The sequence below is a fragment of the Salmo salar genome, chromosome ssa02 (assembly GCF_905237065.1).
Source record: "Salmo salar chromosome ssa02, Ssal_v3.1, whole genome shotgun sequence".
NCBI lineage: Eukaryota > Metazoa > Chordata > Actinopteri > Salmoniformes > Salmonidae > Salmo > Salmo salar.
This window is the reverse complement of record NC_059443.1, coordinates 23,599,533-23,624,348: the sequence shown is the minus strand read 5'-3', so window position 1 is coordinate 23,624,348 and position 24,816 is coordinate 23,599,533. Positions and strand designations below refer to the sequence as shown.

The 24,816-nt window shown below is 45.8% G+C and overlaps 1 protein-coding gene across 1 annotated transcript in view; it reads right to left on the bottom strand.

Annotated features, from left to right (window-relative positions):
* Positions 1–19,167, bottom strand: part of LOC106574911 (multiple epidermal growth factor-like domains protein 8) — a 37,495-nt gene extending 18,328 nt beyond the window's left edge. The window contains 29 exon segments of the mRNA XM_045712924.1: positions 53–290; positions 460–578; positions 658–768; positions 939–1,189; positions 1,317–1,449; positions 1,567–1,810; positions 2,230–2,443; positions 4,111–4,295; positions 4,448–4,687; positions 4,926–5,123; positions 5,314–5,445; positions 5,545–5,663; positions 5,774–6,019; positions 6,168–6,371; positions 6,498–6,701; positions 7,727–7,890; positions 8,575–8,722; positions 8,866–8,967; positions 9,434–9,585; positions 9,680–9,790; positions 10,018–10,163; positions 10,450–10,633; positions 14,208–14,421; positions 15,401–15,489; positions 15,902–16,082; positions 16,454–16,663; positions 16,951–17,114; positions 17,309–17,560; positions 18,647–19,167. Coding sequence (XP_045568880.1) covers positions 53–290; positions 460–578; positions 658–768; positions 939–1,189; positions 1,317–1,449; positions 1,567–1,810; positions 2,230–2,443; positions 4,111–4,295; positions 4,448–4,687; positions 4,926–5,123; positions 5,314–5,445; positions 5,545–5,663; positions 5,774–6,019; positions 6,168–6,371; positions 6,498–6,701; positions 7,727–7,890; positions 8,575–8,722; positions 8,866–8,967; positions 9,434–9,585; positions 9,680–9,790; positions 10,018–10,163; positions 10,450–10,633; positions 14,208–14,421; positions 15,401–15,489; positions 15,902–16,082; positions 16,454–16,663; positions 16,951–17,114; positions 17,309–17,483 — 4,878 coding nt within the window. The 5' untranslated portion in view covers positions 17,484–17,560; positions 18,647–19,167.
* Between the last annotated feature and the right edge of the window lie 5,649 nt (positions 19,168–24,816).

Below are 24,816 nucleotides of genomic sequence, written 5' to 3'. Positions count from 1 at the left end.
CCCAAGTAAGGCAAGATGGTGGATTATTAAAACTAAACAAACCAACTCTAACCTTGTGCTGTCTCCACACCAGACTGCTGAGGTTGAGGCTCCATGTATCCATGGCGACGCCCTTCTGCGTGACACCGCCCACCACCAGCATGAGGTTGTGAGTGGCTCCCTGGGCGTCGGAGAGAGGCTCGTGACTGGCCAGAAGGGCAGAGGCATGGTGGTAGCGGGGGCTGGGGGTGGAGCCTTCCTCCACTGAGCTGGTCAGCATCTGAGTCCAGCGCCGCTCCAACACAGAGTACCTGAACCCACCAATCAACACAGAGGGAAGAGAGACATACAGAGAAACTAACTGATATGAATTACTGGTAATTTCAAACAATTACAACAACAAAAAATTGCTGTCTCATAAAAGGCATCTTTAAATGAACGTTAATAAAAACACAGCTATTAAAAAGTCATCCCCCCCACCTGTAGACGTTTCCCAGGATGCCCTCTGAGAGAGAGAGGCCTCCATACATCCAGAGGTTCCCCTGGGGCCCAGACACTAGAGAATGGCCCATCCGGTGGAGGAACCTGTGGGCCTGGTTCTGTGGAGGGAGGGGGAAGTTTAACACTGTGACACTCTGTGGTGGGAGTGTTTTTATATATGTGTGTCCTTGTTCTTACCGCTGTGAGCTGTGTGTCCAGTAGGGTTTCCCAAACTAGGCTGCTGGAGTCCAGAGGGGTGGAGCAGTCAGAGCCACCCCAACCGTCTGCACACACACACACTCCCAGAGACTAAAACGTACACATAGAGAGAGAGAGAGAGAGGGTTAACAGAGACACACAAGAGACTGCAATATATAGGAACAGGATAAACAAAGAGGAAAACATCAAAACACCAACAAAACAACAATGAGCATTCACACTGTCTTGCAGTAACAGTGCTACTGTTCAGTCCCTCTCACCAAGTTGCAGGAGCCTCGGCCCTCTGCTAGCCCACAGCCCCCCGGGACAGAGGGGCCTGTCGCAGTACGGTCCCCATACCCCGGAGTACACTGGCACAGCCCCCCGCTGCACTGCGCCCCTCCCTGGCATACGGGTGACCCATCCTCCCCCGCCTCAGAACCCTGGCGACAGCGCCGCACCCAGAAGGAGGCGTTGAAACCCTGAGGACGGTCGGACGAGACGTTGGCTTCAAAGTAGACAGAGATCACACCTGGGAGAGAGAAAAACAGAGGGATCAGAGAGGGAATCTTTCAATACTACTCATGATATTTACAGTCAGAAAATAAGTTGGAGAAAAACTTTATTTTAAAACTTTAAAAAAAATGACTAGTTTTAACCTGAAGTGGCCTCCACTGTGATTGGCTGAGTCCGGGTCGTCCCACAGAATGCGCCAATCAGGTTGTGGTCCGAGTGCACCACCCCGTTGCTCAAGAAACGAGGCAGGCCGTCAAACACGTAAACGTAGGAGCTCTGTGTGTGAGAGACAGAAAATACATCTCAGGCCATGGGAATGCTGGTGGCTCTGTTCACTACAGCACAATAAACATCAGTCTGTTGTAGGAGTTAGTGTGTGTGGTTAGTACTCACAGTGCACTGTGTGTAGGAGTCTGGGTGCAGGGTGAGAGCCACAGGAGGGCACAGCTCGCCCGGCACACAGGGGGCCAGGTTCTCAGAGACAGACAGGACCCACAGACAGTGGGAGAGTCCCCCCTTCCCCCCGACTCCCCCTCGCCACCCCATGGAGGACGAGATGGGGAGCTCAGAGAGGGGTGACTGGTGGGACAGGATCACAGAGCGCCCCTGACACTGACGGAAACAGGTGCCATTATTCCTGAGGAAGAGAGAGTTATATAAGTGATATGCATTAAGTGAGAAAAAGTCAAACATTCAAATGTATAGTGTCGTGGAAATTGCAAGATTATGTTATAATGCTTGTATTGTATTATAATGGTTGTTTTATTCGACAGAATAGAGTATTCTGTTAACTATTGCAGTTTAAGTATAACTCTGACTGGTGTGTGAAGTTTGTTTCTCCTCATTTGGTAATAGAGAAATTAGCCACAATAGTAAGCAGGTTCTTAATTACAGAGCACATAGCAACTAGTTGCTGATGCACAGTACACATACTGTTCTATAAAACAGATCATTTACAGAATGCCTATTATTTGCCCCTTGTAATGCTGCAAAACTAATTTCCTCACTGGGGATAATAAATCCATCCATCCAGAGTCCATTGTCTGTCCCCCTCACCTGGGGTCTCCGTAGTATCCAGGCAAGCAGGATTCACAGTGTGGTCCCTGGGTGTGGTGTGTGCAGTAGCATTGGCCTGTCTGATTGTGGCAGTAGCCCAGGAGGGGGCCTCCATGGCCGTTACACTGGCAGGGCACACAGCCCCGGCCCCCGGCCAGCGCAGAACCAAAACTCCCTGGTCGACAGTGCTCACACTGGAGACCCATTGTCCAATCTGAGGAGAAGGGAGAACGGAGAGCACATTAACTAATTAGAGAAAATTATAACTTTTGAAATTAATAAACTACAGTCGTGGCCAAAAGTTTTGAGAATGACACAAATGTACATTTTCACAAAGTCTGCTGCCTCAGGTTGTATGATGGCAATTTGCATATACTCCAGAATGTTATGAAGAGTGATCAGATAAATTGCAATTAACTGCAAAGTCCCTCTTTGCCATGCAAATGAGCTGAATCCCCCAAAAACATTTCCACTGCATTTCAGCCCTGCCACAAAAGGACCAGCTGACATCATGTCAGTGATTCTCTCGTTACCACAGGTGTGAGTGTTGACGAGGACAAGGCTGGAGATCACTCTGTCATGCTGATTGATTCGAATAACAGACTGGAAGCTTCAAAAGGAGCGTGGTGCGTGGAATCATTGTTCTTCCTCTGTCAACCATGGTTACCTGCAAGGAAACACGTGCCGTCATCATTGCTTTGCACAAAAAGGGCTTCACAGGCAAGGATATTGCTGCCAGTAAGATTGCACCTAAATCAACCATTTATCAGATCATCAAGAACTTCAAGGAGAGCGGTTCAATTGTTGTGAAGAAGGCTTCAGGGCGCCGAAGAAAGTCCAGCAAGCTCCAGGACAGTCTCCTAAAGTTGATTCAGCTGCGGGATCGGGGCACCACCAGTACAGAGCTTGCTAAGGAATGGCAGCAGGCAGAAGACTTTTGGAGCCACGTCTCTCCAGGAAAAACATCAGGGACAGACTGATATTCTGCAAAAGGTACAGGGATTGGACTGCTGAGGACTGGGGTAAAGTCATTTTCTCTGATGAATGCCCTTTCCGATCGTTTGGGGCATCCGGAAAAAAGCTTGACCGGAGCAGACCAGGTGAGCGCTACCATCAGTCCTGTGTCATGCCAACAGTAAAGCATCCTGAGACCATTCATGTGTGGGGTTGCTTCTCAGCCAAGGGAGTGGGCTCACTCACAATTTTGCCTAAGAACACAGCCATGAATAAGGAATGGTACCAACACATCCTCCGAGAGCAACTTCTCCAAACCATCCAGGAACAGTTTGGTGATGAACAATGCCTTTTCCAGCATGATGTAGCACCTTGCCATAAGGAAAAAGTGATAACTAAGTGGCTCGGGGAACAAAACATCGATATTTTGGGTCCATGGCCAGGAAACTCCCCAGACCTTAATCCCTTTGAAAACTTGTGGTCAATCCTCAAGAAGCGGGTGGACAAACAAAACCCCACAAATTCTGACAAACTCCAAGCATTGATTATGCAAGAATGGGCTGCCATCAGTCAGGATGTGGCCCAGAAGTTAATTGACAGCATGCCAGGGCGGATTGCAGAGGTCTTGAAAAAGAAGGGTCAACACTGCAAATATTGACTCTTTGCATCAACTTCATATAATTGTCAATAAAAGCCTTTGACACTTATGAAATGCTTGTAATTATACTTCAGTATTCCATAGTAACATCTGACAAAAATATCTATAGACACTGAGGCAGCAGACTTTGTGGAAATGTATATTTGTATCATTCTCAAAACGTTTAGCCACGACTGTATATGTTGTTTTTCTGGTCATCTTGGGGTGTTTCTGTAAATTGTTCCTTTTTTGGAAGGCTTAGAATGGGTTGATATTTATGTCTGTCTCACCCTGGCAGTGGTCACAGATGCCTGGGGCAGTGATACAGGTGCTGTGGAAGTTACAGCCACAGTCCACGTCACACTCCACCCCGCTCAGCACCAGGGTGGCTGGGTCAGATGTCCAGCCCAGGGAACACTCACACTCGAACCGCGGGCTGCCGCTGCACTGGCCCTCACGACACTCATTATAACAACTGGAGCAGAGAGAGAGAGAGAGGTCAGCTTTAGGAGAATGGAGTTATTCAGAGAACGAGACATTATAAAAGCTAGTGGAAGGGAAAAGGGCTTGTCATGATTGAGAGGGAGAGAGAAAAAGAAAGAGCGACAGGGAGTGAGCCTCTCTCACGTCTGGTTGCAGTGCAGGGTGCCGTCCCCGGTGTAGCCCCTCTCACAGTGGCACTCAAAGGAGGTGGGGGTGTTTACGCAGGTGGCGAAGGGGTGGCAGCTGTGGAGGCCCAGCCTGCACTCCTCCACATCGGGACAGGTGGGGTAGGACCAGACTGGGTCCCTCTCTCCCTCCTCCAGGTGCTCCAGCTCCATCTCCATCTCCATGGGCCGCGGGGGGGCCAAGGTCTGGGGCTCAGGACTAGAGGGGGAGGAGGAATAACAAGGTTCAGTATTACCTCCTAATGCAGAGAGGTGGTCTGGTATTGACATGGTAACTTCACAGGCAGATCCAGTGTAGGCAGGCATTAGTTACACTGGACCTGCTCAGAGAATTAGTTTTTACCTCACCACAGCCCGTTTTGTGGGCTTGTCCTCAGTTGAAGTCAAACCTGGGTAAGTAAGCATTTTGAAGTGTGGTAGTTTGCTGGTCATCATACCTGGTAGCCCGTACTTCATCCACAGCCACACTGCAGTTATACACAGAGGGGTCGTCCATCCCTCCCCAGTCTCCTCGTAGACACCTGCCGATGGTGGGGTTGTTGTAGTCTCCACACCAGCCGCACTGAAACGTCTGGAGACAGTCTGTACAGGTGACCAGAGCTGAGCACTGCTTACACTGGGGCACTGAGTGAACACTGGAGTGGGGGAGAGAGGGATAGAGGAAGGGATGGAGAGAGGATTGGGGGAAGGAGGGAGAGGGAGACAGAAAGGTTTATTGAACGGTTGGTACATAATAGATTCCAAATAGGAAAGAGAAATAAGATTAAACCTCCATTTTAAAACTGCTGACTACAGGAGTTCAGCTCATTGGTTGTAATGGTTTACCTGTCATACCAGTCCCTGCACTCTCCGTAGGGATACTTGGTGAGGTAGGCAGCGAAGTAGAAGCAGGCCTGGGCCGACTCACACCACGCACACTGACTGGAGTTAGACAGACACTCCCCACAAGTCCTCCTCCTGTGAGAGAGAGTGAGAGAGTGAGAGAGAGATGCATACCCTAGAAGTAATTGCCCCAAGCAACATTATATTACGATGTGCCTGACAGTGGGTACTCACTGGTTGCAGACTTTAGGGCACCCCTCTGGGTCGCGAATGGATCCATCCAGTCTTCCCCGTCGGCTGCATTGGTAGTCACCCTTCTTGCTGGAGTTGATCTGCCACTCACAGTAGGGGTCCTGTCGGCCAAAGATCATAAAAGTCAAAAGGTCTACAAGATCTATAAGGGGAGTATAAAAAATCTGTTTTATGAAGCTAATGGCAGTGAGGTGTTCTGTATGTTAAATACCTGAGTGCAGGCGGAGCAGTCCCTGTACTCCTCACAGAGGGTGCATTGTGGCGGGGCCAGCAGCAGGTGGCGCTCCCCTCCCCCCTGGTCCTCCGGGCAGGGCTCCAGGTCAGGCAGCGCACGGAACAGACAGCGGCCCAGAGATGGGCACCAGCCACAGGACTGGTCTGACAGACACGCCAAGCAAGACTGGTACCCCGAGCAAGAGCCAGAACGGAATGGCTCCAAGAACAGGAAGGAAATCTCCTACAGAGAGAAAGAAATGAGAACAAAAAAAAGAGCTAGGCAGTGGGAGAAGCAAACGTCTTCGATATTGATGTTAAGGGTATTGAGCCTCAGTATTACTGTGAAAACCTTTTGTTTATAAAATGTGTAATTGTCAGCTGGTACTCACACTTCCGCCGGGCAGAGCGGTTCTGTTCCAGGTCAAGGCCATCTCACTAGTCTGTCCAGAGCCTGAGTTGTTGAGGTATCCCTCAGCCTGGACCAGGTAGCGGTTCCCTCGGGTCAGGTTGGGAAACAGACGACCCATGTCAGGACGGGACAGCAGCTTCGTCTCCTTCTCCTGGTGAGCTGCCCAACGACCTACCAACTCCTTCTGAGGGGAGGAGGAAGAGGGAGTGAGAGAGTTCAGTAAAACAAATTACTGGCTGGATCTACTCGTATCTCTCAAAAAATGTGTAATGTGTAAGCACCCATCTCCCGCTCGCTCTCCCTCGCTCACCAGTTGCAGGGAGTTGGGTCCAGCAGCCATGCGGGCCTCAAAGTGTAGCCTTTGTATCCGGGCCCACATGGAAACAGTCTCGGTGGGAGGGGGCGCAGGTGGAGGGGCGCCCCACAGGGGGTGGATGAAGCCCCGGAACTGCAGGGTGACGTCCATCTCTGTGGTGGGGCTGAGGATGATGGAGGTGCTGCGCAGGATGGACACCTGAAGGGGTGGAGGTTCAAGAGGGATTGGATGGAGGTGTTACAACAGACAGCAAGGTACAACATGTCAGAAGTCAGCAGCACTACATTCAGTCAGATAAGAGTTTGGGAAGCCCACAGTATCTTAAGCAGGGTGGGAGGAGGGAAAGTACTTAGAGGGGCGTTAGAGACGCAGTATAGCTAGAAGTAGAGGTAATACCAGTAATACCAGAAAGTAAGGTGGTACGGTGTCCCAGCAAAATAAAGTGGGGGTATGCGTACCGGTAAAACACAGGCCTATCATAATAATTCAAACAAAATGTCAAGAAAACTGTAGGCTACTACACCATTATTTTTCATTACCGCATGTCAGAGGCATGAAACATTTGCAAATGGACTTGAAAATAAATGGGTGGTATTAGCCTACACTCCACAATGTGATGTCGTACGACGAGAACACTGACATTTTGACAAGCCAGAGTTGAGTGGCCGACACCAGGACAGCAGTGGATGCAGAAATTATTGCCTAATGATAATCGGCAAATGTCATTACACTTTTTGTGTAAAAGATGTCGCTTTCCATTCAGCACTGTTTGGAGGCTGGAACTATGTTGAGAGTGGATGAATGTGCCTGGGTAGCCTAGTAAAAGGAGCCCTTTGAAGTGATTGTTTGACAAATCAGATGAAAACATCATGACTGGTTGTGTTTGTGAGGGAATCGAACCCACGAGCCACACAGGACCACAATACTTGGCGGTAGGGTTGTCACAATACCAGTATACTGATACTCAGAGGTATCGTGGCATGAAACAAAACATGGAGCGGAGTAAATGTTCTGAGGAAACAGTCCTAATGTTGGAAACAAGCAGCCTGATGTCACCCAGAATTCAGTTCATTTTCCAAGCTATAACACACAATCATCTACATACAGTAGGTTTTTTAAAAGACCAAAGAGTTATGTCTGCTTTGTGTTTTCCTTTTTGCCATGGAAAATCAGTTATAGTAGTATTGCGATGTTGGCAGCCCTACTTGGCGGGGCCTCTGTACCTTGTCAGGCTGGGAATCATTGCGGGGGTGCTGGAAGGTGAGCAGATGCAGTCCCGGGACATAGTTCTCAGTGCGACAGGAAAGGAGGGAGGTGAGGAAACGGGTGCGCTCCCCCCACCAGCCGTACGCCCCTGAGATCTGGTCCACACGGCAAGCACTTTGATCTGCAATACCGAGAGGGAGGGAGAGCTCATTAAACAACACACGCAGTACCAGACCTCAATCTTACAATACTTTTCATTTCATCTTTATTTAACTAGGCAAGTCAGTTAAGAACAAATTCTTATTTACAATGACAGCCTACCAGAAGGCAAATGGTCCCCTGCGGGGAGAGGGGCTGGGATTAAAAATAAATAACAAATATAGGACAAAACACACATGACAAGAGACACCACAACACTACATAAAGAGAGACCTAAAATGACAACATAGCATGGTAGCAATGCATAAAAACAACATGGCAGCAACACATAAAAACACAGCATGGTAGCAACACAACATGGCAGCAGCACAAAACATGGTACAAACATTATTGGGAACAGACAACAGCACAAAGGGCAAGAAGGTAGAGACAGCAACAGATCACAAGAAGCAGCCACAACTGTAAGTAAGAACGTCCATGATTGATTCTTTGAATGAAGAGATGGAGATGAAACGCAGCGAACTGAAAAGAGGAGCGACCCAGGGATGTGTGTGCTTTGGGGACCTTTAACAGAATGTGACTGGCAGAATGGGTGTTGTATGTGGAGGATGAGGGCTGCAGTAGGCATGGTCCCTCATGTCTTTTTTCTCCTATGCATTTTAGCTTTTGATATTTGTATTTCCCCTCCTCCCTCTGTGCATCTCACCTGACACAGGTAGGCAGGACTCGTTCTGGACACACCAGCCGAAGTCACCGGGGGCGCGGGGCAGGGAACCTGGAGCCCCACTGAACACCAGGCAGGACTGGCAGTCAGACAGGAAGCGAGCCAGGCCCAGGCACCCTGTGCTGCCACACTGGAGAGAGACAGTTAAACATTGTTTTTATCCATGGTCAAGTTAGGTTGTTAGAAGGTGGATGGGGAGGACAGATGGATGAGGTTTGGGTTGAAGATAGAGAAAAAGGGATGGAAAAGCAGGGTGTTGGATAGGTGTGTTACCGGGTTGGTGGGTTGGTACTCCCGACAGCGGCCCTCACACCAGCTGCATTCTGGGTTCTTCAGACACATGCTCTCGTCTGGTGCCTCGGCACACACAGCGTCCTGACACACACAGAAACACAGTCAAACAATTACACACACACACCACAGCAGGGCTCTCCAACCTTGTTCCTGAAGAGCTACCGTCCTGTAGGTTTTCGCTCTAACCCTAATACTAATGATCTGATACTAATAATTTGCTGGTTGATAAAAATGAATCAGGTTAGTTACAACTGGGGTTGGAGTGAAAACCTACAGGAGGGTAGCTCTCAAGGAACAGGGTTGGAGAGCCCTGTACCACACTATACTGTGAACTACCCCAAAATTGTGCACAAGAAATACAATGTTTACAAGTCCTGCTTTCAACCCGCAAAAAACTTTATCACTGAAAAACATTATGCTTCAGGAGATGAGAGCATTGCAGTTTCAACCATCCACCTCTCCCCCTTTCAATACGCCCCTGTCCACCATGCAATAATACTCCTTAATAAAGTCTCCATCCATCCCCCCTCCTTACTTCTTGACTCACCCGGTCTCCTGGGTCGCTGCTCACAAAAAGTGGAACTTTGTACGCCACCAGGTCTCCACGGGCAATACCACTGTAACCCCCGGCAACCAGCAGCACCCTGCCCTCCATCACAGCAGCTACATGGGAGTACCGCCCTCTCACAGCCTCTCCTCCTGTACGGAAAGAGAGAGAGAGATGATTCAACATAAAGCAACATGAATATGTCTGTGTATGAGTGAGTGAGAATGTGTGTGTGTAGGGACTCACTGTGTTGGAGGCTCTCCCCAGCTAACACCCACTGATGACACCCCAGGTGGTAGAAGAAGATTTCCTCATCATAACACTTCTCCTCCTGGTAGTGGATGTGCACATTCCCCCCTGAGTGTGTGTGTGTGTGTGTGTGTGTGTGTGTGTGTGTGTGTGTGTGTGTGTGTGTGTGTGTGTGTGTGTGAGAGAGAGAGAGAGAGAGGGGGAATAGGGAGAATAAGAGCGATATTAGAGGGAAAAGGGGCTGGACAGCAAACAGTTGTATGAATCCATTCAAGAGGTCTCCATCTCTATCCAAAATTCTCTGTGATCAGCATCTCTACCATATGTCCCCTCACCATAGACCACCATGTAGTTTCCGATGACGGTGGCTGAGTGGAAGGCTCTCTCCCTGGGGCCTGTGGCTGGGAAACGGGAACGGAACGAGGTCCAGAACCTCCGGTCCACGTGGAATACATCCGTGGAGTTCACACGTACACTGAACCTGAGGGGGGAGAGAGAGACAGGAAGGAGACAAATGATTTGAGACAATAGAAACAGTCCAACGTTAACACAGACACCTGCTGAGACACAAATAGATACCAAACACTACTGGGAATCACACGGACACTGACACTTGGAGAAGCCAAGAACCTAGCGAGAACCTGTTCTTGCATTACCAAATAGCATCAAACACACACGACACAATGTGTACTCTCAGTGTGTACTTTAACTTTGATAATAAACACACATCACCGTCACAGTCCCACAACCCCCTCCTCCAACTGTACCTGGCAGTGGTAGGCCTGTGGCCCCCGTAGACCAGCAGGGCCCGGGACGGGGGGTGGAACACCATGGAGTGGCCTGCTGTGGCGGGGGGCTTCCCCCCAGTGGGCTGCACCGCTTCCCACACCCCAGACCCCCGCAGACCAAACCGATACAGAGATGACGAGAACATGTCCTCTTCCGTACGACCTGCAGAGGGGAGAGGAGGAGAGAAAGATTACAAGAGTACTTATTCACAACGGATAGGCACAATCTTAGGATAGAGTGAAGTATTGAAACAGTGACACATTTGTTGTTGTTGTTTGGGTGCTTTACTCCAGGACTTTGGATTTCAAATGATACAATGGACTATGAGGTTAAAGTACAGACTGTCAGCTTTAATTTGAGGGTATTGTAATCCATATTGGGTGAACTGTTTAGATAGAACAGCACTTTTTGTACATAATACCCTTATGTGTGTATTAAAGACGTCAAAAGTTTAGTAAGTGGTCCCATATTCCTAGTACACAATGACTACATCAAGCTTGTGACTCTACAAACTTGTTGGATGCATTTGCTGTTTGTTTTGGTTGTGTTTCAGATTGTGCGCCCAAATTAAATGAATGGTAAATAATGTAGTGTCATTTTGGAGTCACCTTTATTGTAAATAAGAATATAATGTTTCTTAAAAAAACTTCTACATGAACATGGATGCTACCATGATTACTCATAGTCCTGAATGAATCGCAAAAAATGTGGTATTTTATTTGGATCCCCATTAGCTGTTGCAAAAGTAGGATCTACTCTTCCGGGCGTCCACACAAAACACGACATACAGTGCATTCGGAAAGTATTCAGACCCCTTGACCTTTTTTGCATTTTGTTACATTACAGCCCTATTCTAAAATGGATTAAATCGTTTTCCCCCCTCATTAATCTACACACAATACCCCATAATGACAAAGCAAAACCAGGTTTTTAGAAAGGTTTGCAAATGTATTACAAATTTAAATCTGAAATATCACATTTACATAAGTATTGAGACCCTTTAGTCAGTACTTTGTTGAAGCACCTTTGGCAGAGATTACAGTGTCGAGTTTTCTTGGGTATGACGCTACAAGCTTGCCACACCTGTATTTGGGGAGTTTCTCCCATTCTTCTCTGCAGATCCTCTCAAGCTCTGTCAGGTTGAATGGGGAGCGTCGCTGCACAGCTATTTTCAGGTCTGTCCTGAGATGTTCGATCGGGTTCAAGTCCAGGCTCTGGCTGGGACATTCAAGGACATTCAAAGACTTGTTCCGAAGCCACTCCTGCGTTATCTTGGCTGTGTGCTTTGGGTTGTTGTCCTGCTGGAAGGTGAACCTTTACCCCAGTCTGAGGTCCTGAGCACTCTGGAGCAGGTTTTCATCAAGGATCTCTTTGTACTTTGCTCTGTTCATCTTTCCCTCGATCCTGACTAGTCACCCAGTCCCTGCCGCTGGAAAACATCCCCACAACATGATGCTGCCACCACCATGCTTCACCGTTGGGATGGTGACAGGTTTCTTCCAGATGTGACACTTGGCATTCAGGCCAGAGAATCTTGTTTCTCATGGTCTGAGAGTCTTTAGGTGCCTAGGCAAACTCCAAGCGGGCTGTCATGTGCTTTTTACTGAGGAATGGCTTCATTCTGGCCACTCTACCATAAAGGCCTGATTAGTGGAGTGCTGCAGAGATGGTTGTCCTTCTGGAAAGTTCTCCCATCTCCACAGAGGAACTCTGTCAGAGTGACCATCGGGTTATTGGTTTATTATACCTCCCTGACCAAGGCCCTTCTCCCCCGATTGCTCAGTTTGACCGAGTGGCCAGCTCTAGGAAGAGTCTTGGTGGTGCCAAACTTCTTCCATTTAAGAATGATGGAGGCCACTCTGTTCTTGGGGACCTTCAATGCTGTTTACATATTTTGGTACCCTTCCCCAGATCTGTGCCTCTGCACAATCCTGTCTCGGAGCTCTACAGACAATTCCTTCGACCTCATGGCTTGGTTTTCGCTCTGACATGGACTGTCAACTGTGGGACCTTATATAGACAGGTGTGTACCTTTCCAATATATATATATTTTTTTTTAAATTTAACTAGGCAAGACATTTTAAAACAAATTCTTATTTACAATGACAGCCTACACCAGCCAAACCCGGACAACGCTGGGACAATTGTGCGCCGCCCTATGGGTTCCCAATCACGGCCGGTTGTGATACAGCCTGGATTCGAACCAGGGTGTCTGTAGTGACGCCTCTAGCACTGAGATGCAGCGCCTTAGACCGCCACGCCACTTGGGAGCCCTAATCATGGCCAATCAATTGAATATACCACAGGTGGACTCCAATCAAGTTGTAGAAACATCTCAAGGATGATCAATGGAAACAGGGTGCAGCTGAGCTCAATTTCAAGTCTACTAGCAAAAGGTCTGAATACTTATGTCAAGAAGGTATCCGTTTTTAATATATTAGCAAAAATGTCTCAAAATCTGGTTTCACTTTGTCATTACGGGGTGTGTAGATTGATGAGGAACATTTTTTAGTTAATCAATTTTACAATAAGGCTGTAAGGTAACAAAATGTGGAAAAAGTCAAGGGGTCTGAATACTTTCCGAATGCACTGTATATTATCTCTCTGATTACAATGAAGAGCAAGACGTGGCACTCTGTTCTGGGCCAGCTGCAGTTTAACTATGTCTTTCTTTGCAGCACTTGACCACATGACTGGACAATAATCAAGTGAAGACAAAACTAGAGCCTGCAGGACTTGCTTTTTGGAATCTGAAATCTAACAGTACAGCGTAAAATAAAAAGTTACAGACGCAAATATCATACCCTGATAAGGGAATTTATATGTTTAAAGTAATAAGAAAATCTGAATGACATTAAGAGTAATGACTAAAGTATTTCACCCTAATAGTTACAGAAGCTTAGTGATAATGGAATATATATGTTGAAGGTAATGACTAAGTAATTCCCCCCTGAAACGTAATTATTAGATTATGTAACATGTATAATGAATAATTAGACTAACGTAATTATTAGACTACGTAAAGTAAAATGAATTAGAGTGATAAACTTAAGTCCAATAAGGTTTGGTCGAGACAAGTAAGGGAGAGAAATGTGTGTGTGACTAAGAAAACACAGAGGACAATTAAACTATACATGACCTGACCTGGTTGGAACTTTGAAAAACTTACGACAGGAAAGAGACACTGTCAAGGTCCCTCTAATCTCGGAAGGGAGGGAACGGTATGGAACTGCCAGCTTGGTAGTGATATACGAGAAATGTGGACTGTGGGGAGAGATACAGCCCACCTACAGTTTGTGTGTGTGTATGTGCGGGGAAGTAGGTGGGGGTGGAAGTTATAAAATGACAGGTCTTTGTATTTTTGACTTTAGAACGTCCTCGTGAATAAAGAACCAACCTTTTGCAGAATCTGAGTCTTTGCCTAATTATTATTAAACCCAGGGTCTTACAAACCTCGGGGATTGGTCAAAGCGTAAATAATTGTTAGTTATAATCATTGGGATTGAAAATTCTCGTGACATACCCCCAAAGACATGCTAACATCTTACCATTACAATAACAGGGGAGGTTAGCATTTACTCCTCTAACTTTCACACTCATCATTATTCACCATTAATTCAGGATTATCCATAATCATGGTAGCATCGACATTAATGTAGAAGTGTTTAGAAACATATTCTGCAAGAAGTATTCTACAAATTCAGTTAACAACATTGCATTTCAATAAGTTATTTACCTCCAAATATGTAGAGATAGTTGTCCACTACAGCTGCTGCATGGTTGGCCACTCTCGGTGCCCCGGGCGAATGGGATTGTCCGAGCTGCTGCCAGTCATCCTGGATTGGGCGGTACATCCAGACGTCGCTGGCTAAAGCGCCGCTCGCGAGCTCTCCTCCGAAGATCACCATGTTCCCCATCCACTCTACTGCCGTGTGGGAGTGACGAGCCGCCTGACAGACGGAGGGGGGAAAGAAAGAAGGGAGAGAGGAAGAGGGAGGTGATGAGAAGAGAGATGGCAGTTGGGATAGGGTGGGCAGGAGGAAGGGAAGGATGAGCGGAAGTGGGAACAAGAAGAAAGAAAAGGGAGGGAGGGAGGGGTGAAAGTGAGGCAGTAAGATAGAGAGAGTTGTAGAAATGGGTTAACAGGAGAGGGAGGGAAAGTGAGATTTTTAGGAGCATTGGTTTAGTCCAATGAGTGCCATCGCATCGCCGGTGCATTTTGAACTAACCCCTTTTAGTCTGTGTGATTAACGGGGGCGAAGCTAGAGTGGTGTTTGTGAGACAAGGCGTAACCCAAAGGGGCCCGGGGCCGGGTCTTTTATACAAAAACGTCTGTAGAGTCCAAACGGTTTGAGCTACAAACTATTAAAAGCTGAGAGTCACATGAACACGCACATGTAACATATTTTGCTCTATGACGCTCACAAGCTACAAAAGAGTCATTAAAACATAAGGGGTTCTTTAACATAGAAGATCATAGTGAATCCCAGGACATAGTGTCTATAATACAGTAATAAGCTCACATACTGTAGTTGCTGTCACAAACTCCAAACAGGTGTCACTGACAATTTCAGTACTTACAGCATTCATATCAATTCATTTATCAGGTTTTTGCTTTGGCTGACCTTATTTGTTTATGGACATGTGTCAATAAAACTCATGAATGTAACTGTTTATGTCAAATTGTTTTGTGTTCTACTTGTAGCCCTGGTTGTCTTGAAAAGAAAATGGTAAAACACTTTATTGTGAGGCTATATAAGGGCTGGACATGTAGTTTAATGAAAGTCAGATAAATGAAAAGCCGATTTTTGCTGGGATCTTGAATAAAATATCAAAGCATAAGATAAACACAGGTAAGAATAACTAAAGAGAACAGTCTTTGACATATTTTATTAAGATTACATTTCTGGCATGCGGGCAGGCACTTACTGGGGAGTGTCCATAAAATCTGTTCTCCCATTGGTTCAAGCTGAAGTTGTATTTAACCAGGTCCCCCAAAGCTCGGTTCAAGTCAAACCCTGAAATATCAAACAGCCCCAACCATACAGAACCAGTTAACCCATTACATCATGACATACATTGAAACCCACATTGATTACTATGCAGAGCCAGTTGTCCAACAGCAACAAGGTCTTCTGTGAAGCCATGTGCTCGCCTCATCTAAACTGGGTTAATGTTAACCAAGCCCAACAAAACTCCTGACTGGGTCGATATCAGGTCCAGTTAGACAATGAATCAGCACATAAAGTGAAAACAAATCAATCCTAACATCCTGACTAGCAACACCCTGCTAACTAACAACACCTGAATTAGAATGGTACACATTATTTGTATACAATGGGCATGTATAATACTTGTTTTATGTACAATGGGATCCACCACTATATAAAAATAAATAAACAAACAGTTGTTCAGTGTTCCATCTCTCACCTCCAAACAGGTACATGGCTCCAGTGGAGGACAGGTAGACCCCAGCCGAGCCGGTCCGGGGGGGCGTGTAGGGGTCGCCCCCACTCACCTGCCACCACTGCCCCGCCCCACTGTCATCACGGAGACCCAGCTGACAGCTCTGGCCCAGGAAGTCTGAGCTGCAGAGACAACGCTCTCCTCTCTGAGAGGAAGAGAAAGGAGAAAGAAAGAGAGAGGAGAAAGTTTGACAGAAATCAGCAATCAACGATATTACAACATGTAAAGGAAAGGAGGGTCATTCAACCCTTATTTATGTTGCAGCACTGGTTTCCCCTTATGTGTTTGAACTCAAATGCATACCCTGCTTAATTATTAACTTCTTAGGCAGCCTTGTACATAGGTTCCCTCAGCTAGCTGTCTCCAGCATCTCAGTTGGCTGTCCACTTTCAATCCACGCCTAACTGATACCAACCTTTGTTTTATTGCACTGTAATAAACCAATACGTTGCCTGTATGTTGTCTAAAGACTGCAGTTTCCAATGTGGATAATAAAGTCTCCCTTCCCCTTCTTACCTTGTCACAGGTGCCGTGCAGGATGCAGGCCTGGGGACATAGAGGGGTGCTGCAGTCGGCTCCTCCCCAGCCCAGATGGCACTGGCACAGGGACGAGGCCGTGTCACAGCGCCCGTGACCTCCGCAGGCCCCAGGGCACACAGAGAACGAGTAGGTGGCATTGAAGCCCAGGAGGTTGTAGTTGGCATCACTGAAGAGGTGGAGCAGCATCTGGAGGGAGGAGAGAAGAGAGAAAGGATGTGAAGGGGGCAATGAACAACTGGATTACATTTTTCCCATGATATTGTAATCATTCCAGCCCATCGAGTCAGAAAAGTCCAGCTGTCACACTGAATTGTGTGCTGAAATCAAATTGGGGCCATGGAAACCCGTCAATAAATCCATCCATTTAATGGTGGTATGAAGTTTCCCCACCCAAATCCCCAGCAGTCTGAGGTTGATATCCTACATTTCAGAACATGTCTAGTTCCGCCTTCCATAGATAATGATGCGGTTACCTTGCCAGACTTGGCTTCTATGGGCTGCGGCAGGGTGGTGCCACTCAGACTGGCCAGTAGAGGGTTCTGGTAGGAGTCTCCATCATAGACGAACAGGTAATCATATGTGCATTCTGTCTCCATGAAGGTAAAGTTCAGGACGATACGGTAATTGCTGCTGGGGGCTTGGAGAGAATACAGGTAAGAAAGATCAGTCTGATATAATTTAGAGTTCACTTAATTTGCTCTATACAGGATTTTCCTTGGCATATCTTGAGACCCATGTATTCACATCAAACTGACAATCAACTAAGACAACTAATCTATCAACACACACTGTCCTCACAGCACTCAGTTTTCCTACCACCATCTCACTCACCTTTGATGAGCCACTCGCAGTTCCCGTTTACAGAGTAGTTCCCTGGCCCGTCTGTGACGTACCCTGGGGGGCCCCTGAGCACCTGTCTGTGGCCCTTACAGTCTCCTGCCCAACACCCAGGGGCCACAGCCACCAGCAGCAACCCCAGCAGGGGGACATGGAGGAGGGAGGCCATCCTCTCCCCCACCTGGAATAGGTGGAGGAGGTGAAGAAGATGGGGTTGTCCGATTACCTCGCTCACAAGCCGGGAACCTAGAAATGGTTCAAACAAGCAATGCAACTTCAGTGACGGACTACATATGCAAAAAATATTTTACAAAGAAGTTACATTTCAACATAGGATGAAATAAGCTCCAGTTTTGCCTATATGTGTTGCATTCTGGTTACAGCACCATATTTAGAGTCAAAAATATAAAACTCTGCAAGATAGGCATTAGGCAATAACTTCCAATCAAACTAAATACATACATTTTGCAGTCACATACAGAAGTAACCAAACAGGGTAAAGAAATCTGCGCTGGCAGGCAGAGAACATATTCTTTCATTTATGTCGCTGGCACAATGACAACTTAAGGAATGTGTTTTTCATATGAGACTAGTGTTATTACTTTTCCAATTATTTCTGTCTCTAAGAAAAGTAAATTAATGATTCACATTTTGTAAAGTGACAACAGTCAGAGCCAGCTGTGATGTTGTAAACTGACAACGTGTCCCCCGCACATTGTAGAAGATTCAGCTTCTGCCAATATGACAGAATCTCATTCATTTGAATTTCAGACATGTACAAATAGTTTCTTGTTACACTTGTCAAAACATTAAGACATTTTCAATATAGATATTCATAGCTAATCATCATCACAGTTATTCTGTCTATGGATGCTGCTCTGTTTCTAGCTTACTAGTTAGCAAACATCTCAATTGAACCACGTTTAGCAAATCATTTTAAAGAAAGATAAACGCATATAACTTATAGCTAAATGCCAGGAAACCGTGAGCGAGCAGTTAGCTAACGTTACTAGTAGCTAGCCACTATCAAAACAATGCTAGCTAACCGCAGACAAACCATAACTAGCTAGCTAACATTAACGGTTATTGCTAAGGCTAGCTAACGTAATGTCATTAGTTGGCTAACGTAAACAGAATAGCTAAATACAAACGGTGTACGTTGCTAGTATCTAGTTAGTTATAACCAGCTAGCAAGCGAGTATTGAACGTTAACAGCAAATTCCGCTACGCTAGCTATCTTGAAAGAGATAACGTTAACGTTACCTAGTTAAATAAATACCACAGTAGCAGAGGACCGTTAGCTTAGCCTTCCCATGCATTCGTAATACTCACCAGATCCCGTGTCTCCGTCCCTATGATATTCTACATTGTCAGTGAGTTATGAGCGACACAACGCAAAACTGCTTGTGAGGTAGCTAACGTTAGCCAGCAGCGGCTACCAAAGAGGATCGTCGGACTCCAGCACTGGACTCCAGTCCCCTGCGTCCTGAATCAAAGGACACAGATCACCCTGCGCAGGGGCTCGCGTTTACTGGATTGCTGCTAGCCAGTTAGCGAGCAACCTATTTCCAGATGCAAAAGCGCTGGCATCTATTCAATGATGGTTAGCTAAATCATAATACTAATGAAATATATCTGTCGCAGCTTCAGACACATCTTCATAAATTTGCCTAAATTATGCTGTTACACCTTAGCACACTAGCCAGCGTACAATGTTACTTAATGTTTGTTGTTTTTGTACATGGCAGCCTCCCACACAAAATGCTCCTCTTCTTTATCTAAAGTTTTATGGCACACTACACCTATTCTGCCACCTACTGTACAGGGTATAAAAACAAAAAATATTCCATTGTATTCGCTGCTTCTTCTTTTTTAAGGTTTTATTGCAGACTACACCTATTGGTGTATTGCCGCCACCTACTGTTGAAACAAAACGCATGAAATAATACCATGCTATTGGTTGAGGAGAGTGCACAATTATGAACTTGAAAACATATTAATAAACCAATTAGGCACATTTGGGCAGTCTTGATACAACATTTTGAATAGATATTCAATGGTTCATTGGATTAGTCCAAAACTTTGCACATACACTGCTGCCATCCAGTGGCCAAAATCTAAATTGTGCCTGGGCTGGAATAATACATTATGGCCTTTCTCTTGCATTTCAAAGATGATGGCACAACATTTTTTTTCTTTGCATTATCTTTTACCAGATCTAATGTGTTATATTCTCCTACATTAATTTCACATTTCTACAAACTTCAAAGTGTTTCCTTTCAAATGGTATCAAGAATATGCATATCCTTACTTCAGGTCCTGAGCTACAGGCAGTTAGATTTGGGTAAGTCATTTTAGTAGAAAATTGGGGAAAAGGGTTGGACCCCTCAAAGATTTTTAAAATGCAACATGTCAGGATTGTTGACATGGAATATTATCTGGTGTCTCTACTCCTACTACCATCAACTTCACTCCTTTCTTCCACTCTTCTCACCGACTCCGGATAGGAGACTTGCTGGACAGCCCTTATTCTTGCCACCTCCGTCTCCTTCACACTAACAGGACACTTCATAAATTCAGGTGCGTTCACAATAGCCACATTTAGGCTCAGCTGGCATATGATACCCCTCCCGTCTACATACACTTGACACATGACCAAATAGTTTGCATTTATTACCCTGCATAGGTTTGGGCATGAAGGCTCTCACAGGGAATCTCATAAAACCCAAATACACTTGAGAAGGGAGACTCTTCATCAGGAAACAGTAGAATGGATGGAGTGGGCTTCCTCACTCCATCCACCATGTTGGTTAGTCAGTGCACACCAACCACTTGATCCAATTCTTACCATATACTCTTGGCTTTTACTTCGAGCACCACCCCACAGATAACACCCTTGATTGGCGTCATGATTCGAAGATCCACATGCCAATCAATCAACTATGTTGTTGAGTCGCAGAGCATGCTCCTTCTGTTCCATAGGTATCAGTGGAGGCTGCTGAGGGGAGGATGGCTCAAGATAATGGCTGGAATGGAGTCAATAGAATGGCTTCCACTACATAGAAAACCACGTGTTTGATGTGCTTGATACCACGCCATTGACTCCATTCCAGCCATTATTATGAGCCGTCCTCCCCTCAGCAGCCTCCACTGACAGATATACAAAAAACAGAATATGCCCACTTCCCGTTACTCTCATCTATGACGCCTCAGCCAACGCATCCACAATTTTCTTCTTCTGTTTTTAAATGACGGTTGGCAATAACATGGTGCTTTACCGCCACCAATTGGACTGGAGTGTAAATCCATTACTACTACTCACAGGGATCCTCACCATTGACCCCTCCTGTACTTTCTTCACTGCCTCAAAATTCAACACCTTCTGCGCTATTCTGCCCTGGCCACCGCAACCTCAAAAGGCCACTCGTCATCACTCCATCACTAAAATTGTAAACCTCAGCATTGCCCTCCAGTGGCAATGTTTGGTAATTGCATCCTCAGAGAAAATCACCCGAAAAAGTATGAATATTGACAACTAGAAACGGTGAAACGGTGTAAGGCAAAGTGTAGTTCGGATGTCTAATCAGATGTAGTGTCTACCAGTTAAACCTTTATTACCATAGCTATAGCTGCTGTGCATCATCTGACAAGTGCATTGGTGGTGAATCTGGTGTATGTAGACTTCAAAGCACTCCATCCATTTATTCGTCATTATTTTACAAAATCAGTATCAACACAAACAACTTATTCAAACAGATTACTGGTTTAACAAACATTGAATAGTGTCTGAACATCTCCCAGAGAAAAAGCTTGACTGATTCAACAGCTTTATAGTTAAAAAAATAAAATAACATAAAAAGACAAACTCTACTTTCCCATAGTGTTTTTGAAAAATATATATAATAAATTAATAACAAATACAATCAATTTGATTGAGAGCAAAACACTTCGGCATTCACTCAAACCTAAGAAAATGAAAAGTAAGAAATTATCAATGCATTATTTCATGTCATATGATCTAATTGTCACAGATTTTTCATTGAAACATTACATCATGTCACTAAAATATCATACAACACTGTCAAAAGAATATGCAATCATATGCCTTACTAGATTTTTTTAAAATTTTGACATTAGATGAGCAAATAAAGCATCATATAGAATAGGCTTATACAAAGACTAAGACAGTTTGGCATAGACTAATTTGTAAAATAATGGTACCCGAACTACCTGCACTGACTCCATCTTGCACTGACCCTACACGCACACACAAGACCACATTTTGTTACATTACAGCCTTATTCTATAATATATATATATATATATATATATATATATATATATATATACTGCTCAAAGAAATAAAGGGAACACTTAAACAACACAATGTAACTCCAAGTCAATCACACTTCTGTGAAATCAAACTGTCCACTTAGGAAGCAACACTGACTGACAATACATTTCACATGCTGTTGTGCAAATGGAATAGACAACAGGTGGAAATTATAGGCAATTAGCAAGACACCCCCAATAAAGGAGTGGTTCTGCAGGTGAAGACCACAGACCACTTCTCAGTTCCTATGCTTCCTGGCTGATGTTTTGGTCACTTTTGAATGCTGGCGGTGCTTTCACTCTAGTGGTAGCATGAGACGGAGTCTACAACCCACACAAGTGGCTCAGGTAGTGCAGCTCATCCAGGATGGCACATCAATGCGAGCTGTGGCAAGAAGGTTTGCTGTGTCTGTCAGCGTAGTGTCCAGAGCATGGAGGCGCTACCAGGAGACAGGCCAGTACATCAGGAGACGTGGAGGAGGCCGTAGGAGGGCAACAACCCAGCAGCAGGACCGCTACCTCCGCCTTTGTGCAAGGAGGAGCAGGAGGAGCACTGCCAGAGCCCTGCAAAATGACCTCCAGCAGGCCACAAATGTGCATGTGTCTGCTCAAACGGTCAGAAACAGACTCCATGAGGGTGGTATGAGGGCCCGACGTCCACAGGTGGGGGTTGTGCTAACAGCCCAACACCGTGCAGGACGTTTGGCATTTGCCAGAGAACACCAAGATTGGCAAATTCGCCATTGGCGCCCTGTGCTCTTCACAGATGAAAGCAGGTTCACACTGAGCACGTGACAGACGTGACAGAGTCTGGAGACGCCGTGGAGAACGTTCTGCTGCCTGCAACATTCTCCAGCATGACCGGTTTGGCGGTGGGTCAGTCATGGTGTGGGGTGGCATTTCTTTGGGGGCCCGCACAGCCCTCCATGTGCTCGCCAGAGGTAGCCTGACTGCCATTAGGTACCGAGATGAGATCCTCAGACCCCTTGTGAGACCATATGCTGGTGCGGTTGGCCCTGGGTTCCTCCTAATGCAAGACAATGCTAGACCTCATGTGGCTGGAGTGTGTCAGCAGTTCCTGCAAGAGGAAGGCATTGATGCTATGGACTGGCCCGCCCGTTCCCCAGACCTGAATCCAATTGAGCACATCTGGGACATCATGTCTCGCTCCATCCACCAACGCCACGTTGCACCACAGACTGTCCAGGAGTTGGCAGATGCTTTAGTCCAGGTCTGAGAGGAGATCCCTCAGGAGACCATCCGCTACCTCATCAGGAGCATGCCCAGGCGTTGTAGGGAGGCCATACAGGGACGTGGAGGCCACACACACTACTGAGCCTCATTTTGACTTGTTTTAAGGACATTACATCAAAGTTGGATCAGCCTGTAATGTGGTTTTCCACTTTAATTTTGAGTGTGACTCCAAATTCAGACCTCCATGGGTTGATAAATTGGATTTCCATTGATTATTTTTGTGTGATTTTGTTGTCAGCACATTCAACTATGTAAAGAAAAAAGTATTTAATAAGATTATTTCTTTCATTCAGATCTAGGATGTGTTGTTTAAGTGTTCCCTTTATTTTTTTGAGCAGTGTATATATATATATTTTTTTTTAATATCCTCATCAATTTACACACGATACCCCATCAGGACAAAGCAAAACGTTTTCTTTATTTTTGCAAATGTATACATTTTTTTTAAACAGAAATACCTTATTTACATCAGTCTTCAGACCCTTTGCTATGAGACTCAAAATTGAGTTCAGGTGCATCCTGTTTCCATTGATCGTCCTTGAGATGTTTCTACAACTTGATTGGAGTCCACATGTGGTAAATTGAATTGATTGGACATCATTTGGAAAGGCACACACCTGTCTATATCTGTCTATATAAGGTCCCACAGTTGACAGTGCATGTCAGAGCAAAAACCAAGCCATGAGGTCGAAGTAACAGTCCGTAGAGCTCCGAGAAAGGACTGTGTCGAGGCACACATCTGGGGAAGGGTACCAACATATTTCTGCAGCATTGAAGGTGCCCAAGAACACAGTGGCCTCTATCATTCTTAAATGGAAGAAGTTTGGAACCAACAAGACTTATCCTAGAGCTGGCCACCCGGCCAAACTGAGCAATCGGGGGAGAAGGGCCTTGGTTAGGGTGGTGACCAAGAACCCGATGGTCACTCTGACAGAGCTCCAGAGTTGGGAGAACCTTACAGAAGAACAACCATCTGCGCAGCACTCCACCGATCAGGCCTTTATGGTAGAGTGGCCAGACAAAAGCCACTCCTCAGTAAAAGGCACATGACAGCCTGCTTGGAGTTTGCCAAAAGGCACCTAAAGGACTCTTAAACCATGAGAAACAACATTCTCTGGTCTGATGAAACTAAGATTGAACTGTTTGGCCTGAATGCCAAGTGTCCCATCTGGAGAAAACCTGGCACCATCCCTACGGTGAAGCATGGGGGTGGCAGCATCATCATTCTGTGGGGATGTTTTTCAGCGGAAGGGACTGGGCGACTATCCAGGTACGAGGGAAAGATGAACGGAGCAAAGTACAGAGAGATTCTTAATGAAAACCTGCTCCAGAGCGTTCAGGACCTCAGACTGGGACAACGACCCTAAGCACACAGCCAAGACAACGCAGGAGTGGCTTCAGGACAAGTCTCAATGTCCTTGAGTGGCCAAGCCAGAGCCTGGACTTGAACCCGATCGAACATCTCTGGAGAGACCTGAAAATAGCTGTGCAGCGACGGCTCCCCATTCAACCTGCCAGAGCTTGGGAGGATCTGCAGAGAAGAAGGGGAGAAACTCCCCAAATACAAGCTTGTAGCATCATATGAAAGGAGACTCGAGGCTGAAATCGCTGCCAAACGTGCTTCAACAAAGTACTGACTAAAGGGTCTGAATACTTATGTAAATGTGATAGTTTTTTAATTTGTAATACATTTTTCAAAACTTTCTACAGACCTGTTTTTGCTTTGTCATTATGGGGTATTGTGTAGATTGAGGGGGGGAAAAATGATTTAATAGATTTTGGAATAAGGCTGTAGCATAACTAATTGTGGAAAAAGGGGTCTGAATACTTTCCGAATGCACTGTATATTTATGTATATATATATATTTTCACACAAACACACTACATTGACACTTCCACACACACTTTTGCACTCA